At 46.5% G+C, this 14021-nt stretch overlaps 3 protein-coding genes and 1 long non-coding RNA gene across 4 annotated transcripts; 2 read left to right on the top strand and 2 right to left on the bottom strand.

Moving 5' to 3' along the window:
• Positions 1 to 484: 484 nt before the first annotated feature.
• LOC130540410 (endophilin-B1-like) lies at positions 485 to 3908 on the top strand. Its single transcript, XM_057059541.1, has 10 exons — positions 485 to 869; positions 969 to 1110; positions 1616 to 1744; positions 1844 to 1977; positions 2174 to 2266; positions 2374 to 2457; positions 2546 to 2569; positions 2780 to 2869; positions 3042 to 3142; positions 3273 to 3908. Exons 1-10 carry the CDS (start codon positions 813 to 815, stop codon positions 3826 to 3828), a joined length of 1410 nt encoding a protein of 469 aa, XP_056915521.1. The 5' UTR covers positions 485 to 812; the 3' UTR covers positions 3829 to 3908.
• A 287-nt stretch (positions 3909 to 4195) lies between these two features.
• On the top strand, positions 4196 to 8014 carry LOC130512943 (pentraxin-related protein PTX3-like). Its single transcript, XM_057011445.1, has 2 exons — positions 4196 to 6327; positions 7196 to 8014. Exons 1-2 carry the CDS (start codon positions 6192 to 6194, stop codon positions 7825 to 7827), a joined length of 768 nt encoding a protein of 255 aa, XP_056867425.1. The 5' UTR covers positions 4196 to 6191; the 3' UTR covers positions 7828 to 8014.
• Positions 6612 to 7203, bottom strand: LOC130512969 (uncharacterized). The gene is made up of 2 exons (XR_008946570.1): positions 6774 to 7203; positions 6612 to 6709 (listed from the first exon to the last, which is right to left on the bottom strand). It is a non-coding gene; the product is annotated as an uncharacterized LOC130512969 (long non-coding RNA).
• A 986-nt stretch (positions 8015 to 9000) lies between the features above and the next one.
• On the bottom strand, positions 9001 to 12648 carry slc35g2a (solute carrier family 35 member G2a). The gene is made up of 2 exons (XM_057059549.1): positions 12404 to 12648; positions 9001 to 10551 (listed from the first exon to the last, which is right to left on the bottom strand). Exon 2 carries the CDS (start codon positions 10526 to 10528, stop codon positions 9173 to 9175), a length of 1356 nt encoding a protein of 451 aa, XP_056915529.1. The 5' UTR covers positions 10529 to 10551; positions 12404 to 12648; the 3' UTR covers positions 9001 to 9172.
• Between the last annotated feature and the right edge of the window lie 1373 nt (positions 12649 to 14021).

The raw sequence follows: 14021 nt of genomic DNA, 5'->3' as shown, positions 1-14021 counted from the left end.
CCAGTCATGAGTTCAGATGCTCAAAGCGTAACAGTCTGTTTTGTCCTTACTCTTCTTATCTTTGTGAATGTGTGGCTGTTGCTGCAGCTTTTCTCCAGATAGGACTGTTTAATATTTCCAACACTGAAGAGGCCTTGCTTGAGGTATCAGTGAGCAAACTTCATTTTTAGCTGTGTGTATGATGCAGATATTTTTACATGTGCAGTGCAGAAGTTTAATCTTGGGAAAAGTAAGGGGAATATATAATTTTTAATAATAAATAAACAATCTTTTGGCGTCATAGAAGGCCTGAGATTCAAACGTATAGCTTACTGTAGATTATTCATTAATTGAGATCATGTTTAAAATAGTTTAAATCTTATCCTAATATGTGCTAAGCTGTATTTAAATTATCTGATATATTTATTTTAAATAAGAAAAATTATTGACATGTTCATTCAAACGTCGGCTTTATTTTGGCTTCTAATCGTACTTCCGGGTCACGTGAGCATACTTGTTATTGCGTCTTCGGAGCACAAATAACGTAATTATCGTCTGGATCTTAACAAGGAAAAAGAGAAACTTTTATCTGACTCTTGAATTTCACGTGTTTTCGTTTTTAAAAGCGGTTTAATTCGTTTCCGCCTCGCTGACCGGGCGATGCTCACGCAGGTGTTCGCCTGCGCGCCGCCTTCCTGCTCAAGTTAATCTGTCCTGCTGCTGCAGCCATGTCGAGGTCAGGCTCTTGTTGCTTTTGGTCCTTCTGCTACGAATAGCGGAGCCACTGAAGTTCTTCTGGACCGAGGTCGGTTGGCGACCTTGAGGACGCCGTCATGGAGCTGACGCGCTTGGCCGCGGATGCTGGTCAGTTCATCAACCGGGCTGTCCAGGTACGGACGCTTTGTAGTCTTTGGGATGTCAATGTGATGTTAGCGACGTGCTCGCGAGTGTGCGTGGGTCAGCAAAGTCGAGGTGTGGTTCTGCTTTAGTACACGGGGGAGAATCTCGGCCAGGCGGACCGGACCGAGCTGGATCCTGGGCTGGAGGAGCTGCTGGCCCTGGCAGACGCCACCAAGACCTGCACGGACAAGATCGTCTCTCAGACAGAGGTTTTACTGCAGCCTAACCCCGGTGAGACCACGGCCTGCGTTATTATCATATCTGGGGACGTGTTTTGTGTCTATAGATGTCCACTGGGTTATTTTTATCCACTATATTTTGTCTATAGAGATGTACGTATTTGGGCTCCTTCCTGTTTACAGTAGTTCTCTTTTTAAGGTCCATCCACAGGACAAATATATTTAATTCAAGGACTTTCTGGCATGTCAAGAATAGGTGGTCATCCTGCCGACCCATGTTCTGAAGATGACCTGCGCTATTTCCAGATCACGTCCGCTCGTCTCGCAATCCATTACTTGAGCTAATGGAGTTATGAGTGTAATTACATCAATAAGAGGACCCCCTCAGCTGGCAGATGTGATATTCTTCAGAGGCTTTTTTCTTTTATCTTAATCAGTGTGTGCCAACCAGGAGAGACTAAAAGGGGGTCCATTCTCAGGGTGTGTCAGTGTTCATCAGAGGTGATTTAGAAGTTTTGTGATGTTCAGAAACGTGTACTTGGATGTCTTTTTAACAGGATCGCGATTCGAAGATCGGCTTTATGAGCAGCTGGATTGGAGAATCCCATCGCGACCTCGTGCACAAGAGTCACTGGGGGAGCAAATGATCCAGGCGGGGCTGGAAATGGGGCCCAACACCCCATATGGTGAGTATGTTGGAAAATAGGGTTTAGAGAGACACTAATGCAGTGTGTATGTGTAAGTTTGTCCTCTCTTTAATGTGGGAGTGTGTGTTTTGTCCTCAGGAAAGGCTCTGCTCAGATGTGGAGAGGCTCAGAAGCAGCTCGGTGAGGCAGAGAGAAAATTTGTCCAGAGTACCAACATCCTCTTCCTCACCCCTCTGAGGAATTTCACAGATGCAGAGTACAGATCCATACAGGTTAACACACACACACACACACACACACACTCTTTAATATGAACTCTGGCACCTTTCTGTAGGTTCTAAAGCTAATTTTTACATCCCTTTTATTCCATGTTGTAGTTTATATGTCATTGGTTACTGGTAGTCTTGGGGTTTTTTTATTAAGTGTGTACGTGTGTGTGTGTGTGTGTGTGTTTATGTGTTTTCACAGGATGAACGCAGGATGTTGCTGAACAAGCGCTTGGATTTGGACATCGCTAAAACCAGACTGAAGAAAGCCCACGAGGCTGAAAGCGAGGCCACTGTGAGTGTTACACTAATATTGTAACTTTATTATATTACAGATATGTGGTGGAACAGTTTAACCATTTGTAAATCTGTCTGGTTGCACCTTGTTTTTTCCTGGGACAGAACCTGAACATGAACCCAGTGGAAACCGACTATTTGTCTCAAGTCTCCTTCATGTTCAGCTTCCTGCGTGTCAGATGGTTAAAGGTCAGTAAACATATGATTTTAAAAAAACAAAGCATTATCGTCCTTAACGTGGCTGATTTTGGTTCTCCGCTTTCAATCATTCACTCAGATGTGGGCTCAGGAAATCTCTCAGGTGAGATCACATTTAACTTTGCATACACACAGGACCAGCTGTAATCCATGGGAGTGGGAGGAATGGACAGAATTATGCTTCAAAAAACCACCCACATTAGAATAATTTAGAATTTAAGGTTTATTTATTTATATTAATAATGACGTATACTGTCATACAATGTATATGGGTGTAATTATATAGCAGGTGTGTGTGTGTGTGTGTTTGTAGGCAGAAATGGAATTGAGAATATGCGAGAGTCTGTTCAGGCGTCAGTCAGAAGTTACTCGGCAGGTTGTGGAAGGAATCGGCCAGACTCATGTATGTATAACAGATGTGCATTATTTATAACATAATCGCTATAATTCAGGATTGTACAGAGTATTCCTAATATTTTGTCACCCTCGAGTCTTTGATGGCTCCTCTCAGTGAAACACCAGCTGTTCTGACAGGAATATGATTGTGTTCATGAACTTTGCCCTCTGAATTGTAGACCAACCACATGCAAATCCTCACTGACTTTGTGGAGGCTCAGGCCAGTTACTTTGACCAGTGCAACCAGCACACTCAGGATCTTCAGAAACACCTGGCCAGGTGCGTACAGCTGCTCATTGAATGGAAAATGAAATTCAAGTTTCCACATTACCTGTCTAGTAAAAGCTCCACTCCAGAACTCGTCCAGAAGTTTGCAGCTCACTTGCTGGTGTTTTTATCGTCCTTGCAGCATCCCAGCAGTGTTCTGCTCCAATAACTGGCAGTCAGCCGGTGGTAGTGAAGTCAGTCAACAATCCTGTAGCAACCATGTAGCCAACGAGCCTGGCAGGCTCCACCCACATGCCATTAATGTCCACCGACTTCCAGAATTTGACCAGGACTCTTGGACCGTGAATGCACCACCTGGAACTGAAAAAACAAGCGAGGACGTGCCGCCACTTGATCTGCACAACAACAACAACAACACGCTGACACCTGGTCGAGCAATCGATCAAGAGTCAGATCTGGAGCCCTGCCCAGCAGATCCCATCTCGTCCCTCAGGACCACTGAGGGAGCGGGAGCTGCAGCCACCGGTGGTGCACGTACCCACACAACGATGGCTTCACCCTCTGAGCGCAGCGGAACCTCAAATGAGGCCGCAACAACAGACAACATGACGGCGGTAACCGTGACGACCAATTGCTTGGGTGAAAACCAGCCAATCAATGAAGCTCAAGAGCCGGCAGCCATTAACGGAGAAGGTATCCAGGAGTCATCAACAAGCGGCGGAGATGTGGCTCCTTAGAGGAGGACGGTGGCGGTCGAGATGTCACCTCGATATTAAAAAGGTTACATAATCATTAAAAGCAACTTTAATGAATCCCATCCTTGGGTCTAATCGTGTGTATTAAATTGACCCGATAATAGTACCACACCAAATTTAGCCTGTGACTGGTTATATGGTTGACGTCGACCCCAGGAAGTAGGTGTCGACGTTAATTACTGAGGTCTGTGAAGCCCTACCAACATCTAAACACGCTGTCTCGCCAACTCTTTGTGCCAAACGTGTGTGTGTCTTGTTTTTGGTGTGTAAATGGTGTCACCTGCCAGCGTAGTGTACATTTTTGTCCGTCTCTGACTGGTGTGCCCACCTCAGCTCCCCCAAACCGAACCTGCGACACCCTTTAAAGCGAGGTATTTGCAGATTTCTGCACCCTTGAGTCATGTTTCTACAAGCTGAGGTCATTTTCCATTGGACGTACGAGGTGTCATGAGGTGACAAAAGCACCGGGCTGAACAAGTCCTTTATTCTCCTGCATGAAGTGCGTTCCATCATACTTAAATGGGTGTTTCCCTGGCAACAGAGCCAACACTATAAAGTCCTCAGCTAGGCCAAATGGGTAAATATTTCCATGTCCACATGTCCATTTTCTCTGCGGGGGAACCCCTGCCTCACCGTGGTGTCGGGGAAACTGGCTGGAAAAGCTCAAATGAATATAGCGCTGGTCCGGCCGTATTGGCTCACTTTCTGCTCCATGTAAATATCAGGGGCACAACAGCGGCACACCCTGCTCTTCCAGGTCCGGCCCATGTTCTGTTATTGTTCGATTTGCCCCGCTTCTGTTCTTCCCATCTGCTTCCGGTCACCATAATCTCTGCTGACAACACTTGTCTCTGGTTTTGTGGGCCCGGCAAGCATCTACAGTGCTTCCTGCCTGTCTAAAAGCAAAAGTCCATTTCTGTCACCCATCTCTGACTTCTACCGCTTCATCTCTTCTCTCCATCATGTTTTTCTGTCCATTCCTCCCACTCCCAGCTGGTCTTCTTTCGCGCAACTGACATCTTAAAATGTAGGCGTGGTGGCGGTTGGAGCTGTAATCAACGTCTGGTGGCTGCTGGTTAATGTAGCTGCGAGTCATGTGATGACGTTTAGGACCCTTTAAATGCTAAATGAACTGTTTTTGACAACATTAACTACACGGCAGTGTCCCATGTGCTGCCCATCTCTCCAAATATTTGCAATTTTGTGGAACTAGGAAAGGTTGCTGCATACATTTTTCAAAGGGGACTCTTATTTCCCCTGCTTCCTCTGCAGGTTGCCTTTTTTTCCTGAGATAAACCTGTCTGTCCTCACTTCACTGAATCCCTCTGCAGCTATTAAAACCAGTGGCACTCTCAGATCTTCAGTCTGGAGGTCTGCAGAGAGTAGGCTCTTCCTCTAACCTCGACCTTGCTCCACTTTTGCAGTTTAATCCTGTCGCCTGTCCAACACTTTGTTTGCTTCCAAAGTCATCAGGATCTGTCAACGGTCCGGTGATTCAAACATCCAGCAGGATAACAGGGAAAATGCAACGGCAGCAAGGAGAGAAATGTCAGTATTGACACATGAAAGCTAAAAATACATCAGCAATACTGCAGAGTTGCTTTTATCAAATAGGGCTGTAAAAACAGACTAGGACCAATATACCTCCTACTGTAGGTTTTAGGGTACTGGACTCCTTTACCAAACATGGCTGATGGGGAAAGGTCAGTTTTTGATGCTCATGTATGCCTTTTTCTGTTATTTAAGCTGTCTTCAACTGTCAAAGTATCTTTATATTTAGTAAGATGATATATATATATATCGTATATATGAGGTGTTTGTGTGAATCTGTTTCAACACCCCCCCATAAGACATGATCGTGTAATAAAATATCAAAAGAATAGAGATTCTGTTTTTTATTGATGCAAATGCTTTTTGCTTTTGTTCTTTTGTTTAGCATATGATGCGTGGAGGTTCTGCCCTTCCGGGTCAAAGATGACCAATTTTCTTTCGCGTTTGATAAGAGTGAAATATAGATGCATCTAAAGTCCTGTGTTTGAGTTTACTGCTGTTCCCGCTGCCAGCTGGGCCTCCGTCACCTCCTTTTCAGCCCAACTTTCTTCATTTAGCACAAACACGTTTCACCAAAATGCCCCACTCTCTCCCCAGTCTGACTATTGCCCCAGAACCTCTGTTACTCACCCACCTTCCACAGCTCCCCTCTTCTGTCCCACCCACCTTCACTTCCCTTCATCTTCTCTTATAAACTCCGGCCCACGGCAGCCGGGTCAGTGCGCGGTGCCTGCGAGGTGACGGGGGTGACAAAACCAGGAGGCTGCAAATCAGGGTCTGCACCAACCTTCATTATGCATGTGTGTTCTTTTGTGCACGTTTTGTGTGTCCTTGGCTGTCTGGGCGCCTCCACATGTGTGAAACAAGCAGAATATGAAGCTAACTACGCTGACAACTATGATAACGAGATCTCTCAGGACCAGCAGGGGGGTGAGTGATTTTAGTCATCCTGTTACTTTTTGCTGTGAAGGAATTCCCATGTCTTTCATGAGTTCATGAAAATAATTTCAGTGGTTGTTAGGCAAGCAAACCCAGTTTTATTTATAGTAAATGTGCCCTAAATGGACCAGTTTTTGCACAATTTTTACAATTTATACAATACACCCAAAATCTCTGTGGCTTTGATGCATTTACATTTTAAGTTTGATGGAGCCAACACCATAAAAACCCTATTTCTCTGCAAACTGAAGAAAGAAGGACCAGTTCACAAATAAAAGGGTCAGAAATATACATATATTTATTGGTTTATCATGCTTCATCTCTAAACATTTAGTGGGGAAACATAGGAAAATAAAGCTACGCTTTAAAAACACTCTTATACTAACACTAAATAATCCAAAGGTTAAATGCTTATCATGGGCAGTAGTTTAATTTACATTTTTTCTTATTTAGCAATGTTTGCTAAATAAGGAGAATCCCACTTTAAGGATAGGATCAACTTTATTGATCCCACATCAGGGAAATTCACGTGTCACAGCGTATTACAGCGGTAACACCTTTTTCACAGGAGTCCTGGCAACGGCAAATATTATGTAATGAGGAAGAGGAATGTGCTAATTGAGTTTTATTTGACATCTAATTCAGAGGTTTGACTGATTTAAAGTATTAGAGTACATATATTCAGATTCCATCACTGCATGACCCCGATAATATTGATTTTGTCCCTATGTGCCACCCTTAAGTATATTTTCAAACTACTACTATATATGAACTTCTGGATTCATAAATAATATTTCTGGTTTGTGTGTCAGAAATTTGTAGGTTTTCTTTTATTTTTAACATTTTTGCTAATTGACAGAGAAAGCCACACCTATGCCATGCAAAGCTGAGGAGTTCTCCAACTGGGACAGGCTGTTCATCGCCCTGGAGGACTCCCACATGAGGCAGAACGTGCTGCTGGACTCTTTGGGTCAGTGCTGTGGAGGAATGGTCTCACTCAGGACTCAGTTGGACAAGCTGGTCAAGGGGAAGGGTCTACCTGGCCTGGAGTCAGTGTACAGGCTGCACATGGAGCAGGTGAGGGTCTGGCTGCAGCAAGACTTGCTGAAGCTCAGGGAGGAGGAGACCCAGAGGGAGAGGAACCTGAACGCCACCATGCAGCACCTCCTCCGCCGAAGCCACGAGGGGAACTCCCTGCTGGAGAGGTTGGAGGACAGTTGGAGCCGCAGTGGGACACCTCTGGGAGGAGCGGAGAGCAAGATCAGACACCAGCCAACACAGACGCCAGAAGGTTTAGGGGCGGCGTACGGGTCGGGGACGAAGCCGGCGTCTCCTCTTCTGAGGGAGCAAGACATGACTCCATTGCCGGACACGGCCACGGTCAAACGGGCCCTGGTTGCCATAGCAACAGAGCTGCAGACGGTGCACCTGCAGCTGAGTAGAGTGTTAGAGCAGGTAGGAACACAGAGGAAGGACAGAGGAGACACATAAACCAGGGGCAGAAGAATGATGGAGACTTTGGTCATAATCATTTTGTATATACCGTACACAGAATTTTTAATTAACTATCTGAGCTTGTTGTTTCTTTTTCTTGTTGTAACCAACTTGTATGTACCACAAATGTTGTGGGTTCACTATAACATGAATTAAAATACTATTAAACAGTCTTTTTGAAAAAGGTTTCCTCCTCCTTCCTCCCCCACAGCAATCAACTCCTTTACAGGCTGAAGTTTTGCTGTTATTCGTGGGTCTGACTCAGTCATAGCCTTTGCTGCATTTGCCACATTTTACACCTCTACCTCGGCGCTTGTGCAGTGTGCAAATACCCGAGAGCCGTTAAAAAAAATGTCGTAAATCACTTTTAATTGTGTTCAAGACCTCGCCCTGGAATCAGATGCTTTAAGACTCTGGATGCTAACGAGGCCGCGGCTCACAATGCTTCAACTATTTATGATACACAAAACGCTGCCAGGGCTGTTAGACTGCTGCCAAACCCTCCTGCGGCCACAGACACACATTAATATAAACCTCACATTGGCCGCTTTGGACTGGAGTTTCCACAGAATACGACGAGGCGTTTGTATGTAAGTGCTTTCTGAATTACATGTAATCACAACCGGTCTATGGCAACTGTTTATTGGAGAGCTTGCACTCGTGCACTGACGGCATTATTTACACAGGAATTCCCTCTACGTCTGGTGTGGCAGGAGCTTTAGTGAGGGTTTATCGTTAATGTTCCCAGAAGAGGAATGGGAACAACAGGAAGTGAGAGCGATGAGGAATACGGGGTAGCCTCCCAGAAGAGGAGAGTGACAGTGCACGTGTGTCTGACAGTGCTCATCAAATGCAATAACCGCTCCCCGTACCGCCGAATTATCAGCCAGCTGGCCAGGCGCAGAACCAGCCCTGGCTTCCATCCCTTTGATCTCCATTGTCGTCATCTGCCATCACACGTTCCTCTCTCCATGCCAAGCCTGTGGCCTTCTCTCTTTCAACCCACCTACTCTTCCTCTGATTGTGACTCCTTCTTCCCTTATTGCTATCCGGATCTTAATCGTCGGTTCTTGGCCGAGGCTCAGGCGATGAAAAGTAACCGATGAGCCACTACTGTGAAGAGAATGAGCTGAATAACAACAACATACTGATGACAAGGTGCTTCAGAAATGTGTTGTAGTCCAGAAATCTTTTAATATCACATCACAAGGTCACAGTAACAAACGACACATCAGTGGTACGATGCGAAGAGGACAATAAAAAATGAAGCTCCAGTCAACATTTAGCAGTCTCTTGTGTCCATCGGATCCAATCTTGTGCTGTGAGAGGAAGACCTACATATCTATTTAATGGGCGAGTCTAGAATCTCCTCATACTCTTCTCTTGGGCGGCGGCCTGCACCACGTGAGGGTAGCAGCTTCATTGCCACCAGCCAACCAACGCTCAGCATCACCATCACGCTGCCGACAACCTCTGGTGCGGTGGGGGCCGCTGGCAGCACGGCCAGGTGCAGCAGCATGGAGAAAGGTACCTCCAAGCTCTGAGAGGCAGAGACCAGAGCTGGGTGGAGACGAGTGAGGGCGTGTGTCATCCCCAGAAAGGCAGCCACCGAGCAGGCGGCCAGTCCTAGGACCAGGCCCCAGGCCGGAGCGCTTGTTGGCCAGGACCAACCTTCCCCTACCAATACCAAAGAGGCCGGGGCAAGCAGGCAGCCTGTCCAGCTTACAGTGAATAACGCCGTGCCCACTCCCACCCGCTCCTTCAGCGAGCGATACCCGACCAGCGCTAGAGCCATCCACAGCCCCGCCAGAGCCGAAAGAGACCATCCGAAAGCACTCCTCCAGAACACAACCGGGTCTGTGGGTGCATCTGAATTGCTGTCGTCCTCTGTGGGAAGTAAAATGAGCCCGAGGCCACACAGTCCTGCAGATAAGGTGATCCCGTCAGTCAATCCCACTCTTTCTTCTAGGAGCAGGAACGCCAGCATCGCTGACAGCGCTGTGGTCGTGAGGCGCCAAGTCGTCACGCCAGCTCCGACAGAAACGAAAGTCAGGGAGGAGTAAGCACAGCAGAGAGCGAGGGAGTAGGCCATGCCATAACAGAGGAGACGCAGACGGTATCCATCTGGTCCGAAAGGATTCTCCCCCCTGTGCAACGGCACAGTCACTGAGAGCAGCTGGACGATGGAGCGAACCAGGAGCAGAAACAGGGGGCCCAGAGCGAAGCGGTCGGAGGCCAAACGTGTCAGGACAATCAGACAGCCGTGAGCCAGCGCGGCACCAAGCAGCCCCAACCAGGTGAGCCGAGATGCCGACACGGACGCCTCCCCAAAACTGGCCAGCTGCTGCCCTACACCCTTCCCGGCACCCTTTCCTTCTTTCACCGCACCATCGCTTCCCTCTCCTGGCCCCTTGCTCTGAGGCTTGCTGGTCGAGTCCTTGTCTTTGGAGCCAAAGAGGGTCAGGGGCCACCTCTTGGCCTCAGTCAGCTGCTTCCTGTCTGAGGTCTCCTCCAGAAACGAGCCAAAGTCCTCGAATGACGGGGCATCGTCGTAGCCCTCATCGCCCGGCTGGGGGAAGTGCGTATGTACGCCGGGTTGAGGGGAGTAGGGGGTGTGCGTGGCATATTTAGCTGTGACGGTGTGGGGATGGATCTTCACTCTTTTTTTAGAGCTACTCAGGAGGTGAGTGGACTCCATTTTAAAACTTCAATGACGACAGACTGCAAGATATAAAAAGAGGACACTTTTAGAGCCAAATGCAATATTTATTTTACACTCCCACTGCATCCGCTCTCTCTCTCTCCTCTGGAGCGCTGCCTGATGTCTCATATACCGTTAATATCGCAGACCACAATAGCAACCAGTCACGCCCTGAACCGGCCATGTGGAGCGAATCCAATGGGAGCAACGTGACCTTCATCTGGGTTAGAGATTGCCGGCAATGACGGTTACATAAGTAACTCCTCAGCGCCTCATTTGACTCCCCACCGTCTCACTCGCTCTTTCCCTTCTGCACCATCACCAAGACACAAAACGACATTCAAATTGATTTTTAGGTCATAGTGTGTTTGGGGAGATGTCTCATAAATGTGTTTCCTCCGGTGCTGCTCCAGCGATGGATCCCTGCAGCAGAACACCGCAGATTTGGAACCCTTCCTGCTGCTGCATTTAAGGTTCAAAAACCTTAGATGACATTTTAAGGGCTGTTAAATATGAAATCCCCTCTCTTGTGTACTAATGTTCAGAACTGATTAAGTATAATAATATATCTAATACTTTTTGATTTCTACATTTCTGACATTGCTTGGAAGCGATGTGTCATGTTCAGGTTGTTAAACTTCTTGCAAGGTTCTTTATATAAATGACAAAAGTGATGATGGTGTTTTGAGTGCTGGGTTCAGCTCTTCTACTAGAAGCAGCTTCTGAATTGCTTTCTTTTACACCGGATAGGTCGCTGTCTGATTTTTGAGGAACCTGTTTGACCATTTTGAGTTGTTTATTTTCCAAATGCAAACAGGCACACCTGTAGTATACTGCAATTAAGCGCCAGTCTGGTCTGAAATGGAACCGTAGGACTGAAGAGGACGTAAAGATAAAGAATAACCGCAGGCATGGGTCTGCGCTGATGACATTTGAGATGATCCAGCCATTAACTGCCTGTCACTGCAGAGCAGACGCAGAGGTTTCAACTACAGCTCACCGCAGGAAGCCAAAAAAAAAGGACCTGATGTTCCAGTGTGATTCTTTACAATCTGCAATATTTATGGTTGTGAGAGGCTGCTGACGCAACGCTGCCGTTGATTTAAAAGCCTGTTTCATACCTCACAAAACCTTTGAGTATTGGTTGTGAGTCCGTTTTTAAGGAAATTTGGCTGGCTGCATCTGACAGAAAATACTTTCATAACCATCCTCTCGGGCTCCAAAGCCCAACAAGAAATTTGTTATTAATTGGTCAATTATGCAGTCAGCTTTCCTCACGGTCACATTAAGGCTGATTAGAGCTCATATCTTGTGTAATTTATCACATTGGGTGTCTTTGGTCTTTGAACACTGTATTATGTAAATGGACATGAACTAGGAGATGAGCGTCTGCATGTTCTTCTCAAGGTTAAAGGTTCCTACAATGCGCTCCATGTGACGCGCGCGCACACACACACACACACACACACACACACACACACACACACACACACACACCACACACACACACACACGCACACGCACACACACACAGATAGACGGGAGGGAGGGAGGGAAATGAAGGCTCGGACTGAATCAGTTTAATGATTCATATATTTACCATAAAATCTCCCTCAACACGATGCGACCCGACTGACTGTTAATGCCGTGATGCGTTCACGTCCTCCACTAAAAAAGGACGTAAGTGTGTCCAGCCATAATACTCTGACCCGTGACCCTTCAGACAATTGTTAACGGCTCGTGCGTGAGTCTACAGACATGCACAAGGAGTCACCTGCAATCATTACATAACCGGATCCCATCAGCGCACCGTAAGGTGCGTGATCTACAACACGAGGTTAAAGCCGCCTCATCTCGTCCACATCGACCCACCTGCTTCTCCGGAAAACCAGCAGATCCCGCCGCAGTCAACCTCAGTCTCGGTCAACCTCTACCATCTCCATTTCCTCTCCGTGTCCATGTCTTTTATCTCTTCAGATACCAGCGTCTCCGTCCTCAAGGTCGATCCCACCTGCGCCCTCCTCACTCTGCTTTGCGGGGAGGAAACGTGTGTTTTATTGACCTGCTGCCTGGTCCATCCCTCTCTGAGCACTGATGGAGATGTGCTGCCTAACGTGTGTGTGTAAGGGGGGGGGGATCAGACAGACAGAGAGAGAGAATGGGGTAGGGAAGAATAATCATAAAGTCTGAGCATGCGTAATAACCAGTGAACGCCAACACTACAACCCCATGATCGATCTGTATTATTTATCACCATTAGTGCGTGTGTGTGCGAGATGAATGGAGCCATAATGTCAGAGTGTTGTCGCTATAAAAGCCTGTAGGATATCAATTTATGATTTAATTCTACAGTGTACATGTTTGAGTTTATTAAAACTGTTGATTATGTCTTGAGGCTGGGACCCCAAAGAGCGATGTTAGGTGCTGTATATAAATTAGCATGCAAAAAATAAATACTACCAAGATATGTCGGGTATATTTATTATTTTTACCTTAGAGGACCAACATGTAGAATGTCTGATGCTGCCATGATAGTAGTCAGAAGGGATAATCCCAAAAACACATAAATAAACTCACATGGCTGCTGGGAGATCAGTCTGTTTGGATTCACGGAAGGATCAGCGGACAGGAAATTGGCCTTTTCCCTCTCAAAAAGTTCCTCAGTGATCTTAAAGGTCAACAAGACTTCTGGCTCAGAGGTTTAGAAAGTCCATTAAAAGAGCCTCAGATAGAAGAGCCCAGTCCATCCGCTCACAGATACCAAAGTGGCCCTCAGAGATATGAGCGCTTCCTGGTTATCTGTCTGTAGGTCTGACAGTAGGAACAACAGAATGACATATTAGAGGTTTGGTACCTGAAAAAAACATAAAGAAGCAGAGTTAGAAAAGGGATGCGCTGTTGTGACCCCGGATAACCGCGCACACTTCCATCTTTTATCCATCTGACAGTAATTGCTTTGACATTTTGCAACTGTAGCATTTTGCGCGCGCCATTCTCTTTCCAGCAGGACTAACCTTTGTCAGGTACAGCTGGGTACGCCGCGCTTAGCTTGAACGGTCAAACCGCTTCACGAAACGCCGGCGGCTGCTTCATCGAGCTCAAACATGTGCACCATTGGCAACGTAATCGAAACACACGCTAACTGCCTCTCGGGTGTGAATTCAGGAGACACTAATTTAACTCTAAAGTAACATTTTCTGGTTCAAACAATACGTCTAGCTCGAAAAATTGCTTATTTACATGTAGACATATGAGCTGTGGCTTTGATTATTTATGTAATTATTCTAAGGGGAAAAAAAGGTTTCATGGGGCTTAAAAGAAGAGCACTTTATTTTCTACTCAGGATGTAGAGGAATATCTAGTGTTTCCATGGTTACTAGGACCAAGAGACAGATCTGGCCCAGCAATTTAGGGTACTGCTGTTCAAACCCTGTTGGACTGTGTGCAGCCAGGTTTTTAGAATTAGCTCAACATAGTCAGACGGAGAGAC

The sequence above is a fragment of the Takifugu flavidus genome, chromosome 16, assembly GCF_003711565.1.
Source record: "Takifugu flavidus isolate HTHZ2018 chromosome 16, ASM371156v2, whole genome shotgun sequence".
Classification (NCBI taxonomy): domain Eukaryota; kingdom Metazoa; phylum Chordata; class Actinopteri; order Tetraodontiformes; family Tetraodontidae; genus Takifugu; species Takifugu flavidus.
The sequence above is the reverse complement of the archived record's forward strand: the minus strand, read 5'-3'. Positions and strand labels throughout refer to the sequence as shown.

Excerpts from the sequence above, each read along its gene's own strand:
- LOC130540410 (XM_057059541.1), top strand. The coding sequence starts at position 813 with ATGGAGCTGACGCGCTTGGCCGCGGATGCTGGTCAGTTCATCAACCGG. Across the intron at positions 870-968 it reads TCATCAACCGGGCTGTCCAG|TACACGGGGGAGAATCTCGG; the intron begins GTACGGACGCTT and ends GTTCTGCTTTAG. Across the intron at positions 2,870-3,041 it reads AAGGAATCGGCCAGACTCAT|ACCAACCACATGCAAATCCT; the intron begins GTATGTATAACA and ends TCTGAATTGTAG.
- LOC130512943 (XM_057011445.1), top strand. The coding sequence starts at position 6,192 with ATGCATGTGTGTTCTTTTGTGCACGTTTTGTGTGTCCTTGGCTGTCTG. Across the intron at positions 6,328-7,195 it reads CTCTCAGGACCAGCAGGGGG|AGAAAGCCACACCTATGCCA; the intron begins GTGAGTGATTTT and ends GCTAATTGACAG.
- slc35g2a (XM_057059549.1), bottom strand. The coding sequence starts at position 10,528 with ATGGAGTCCACTCACCTCCTGAGTAGCTCTAAAAAAAGAGTGAAGATC.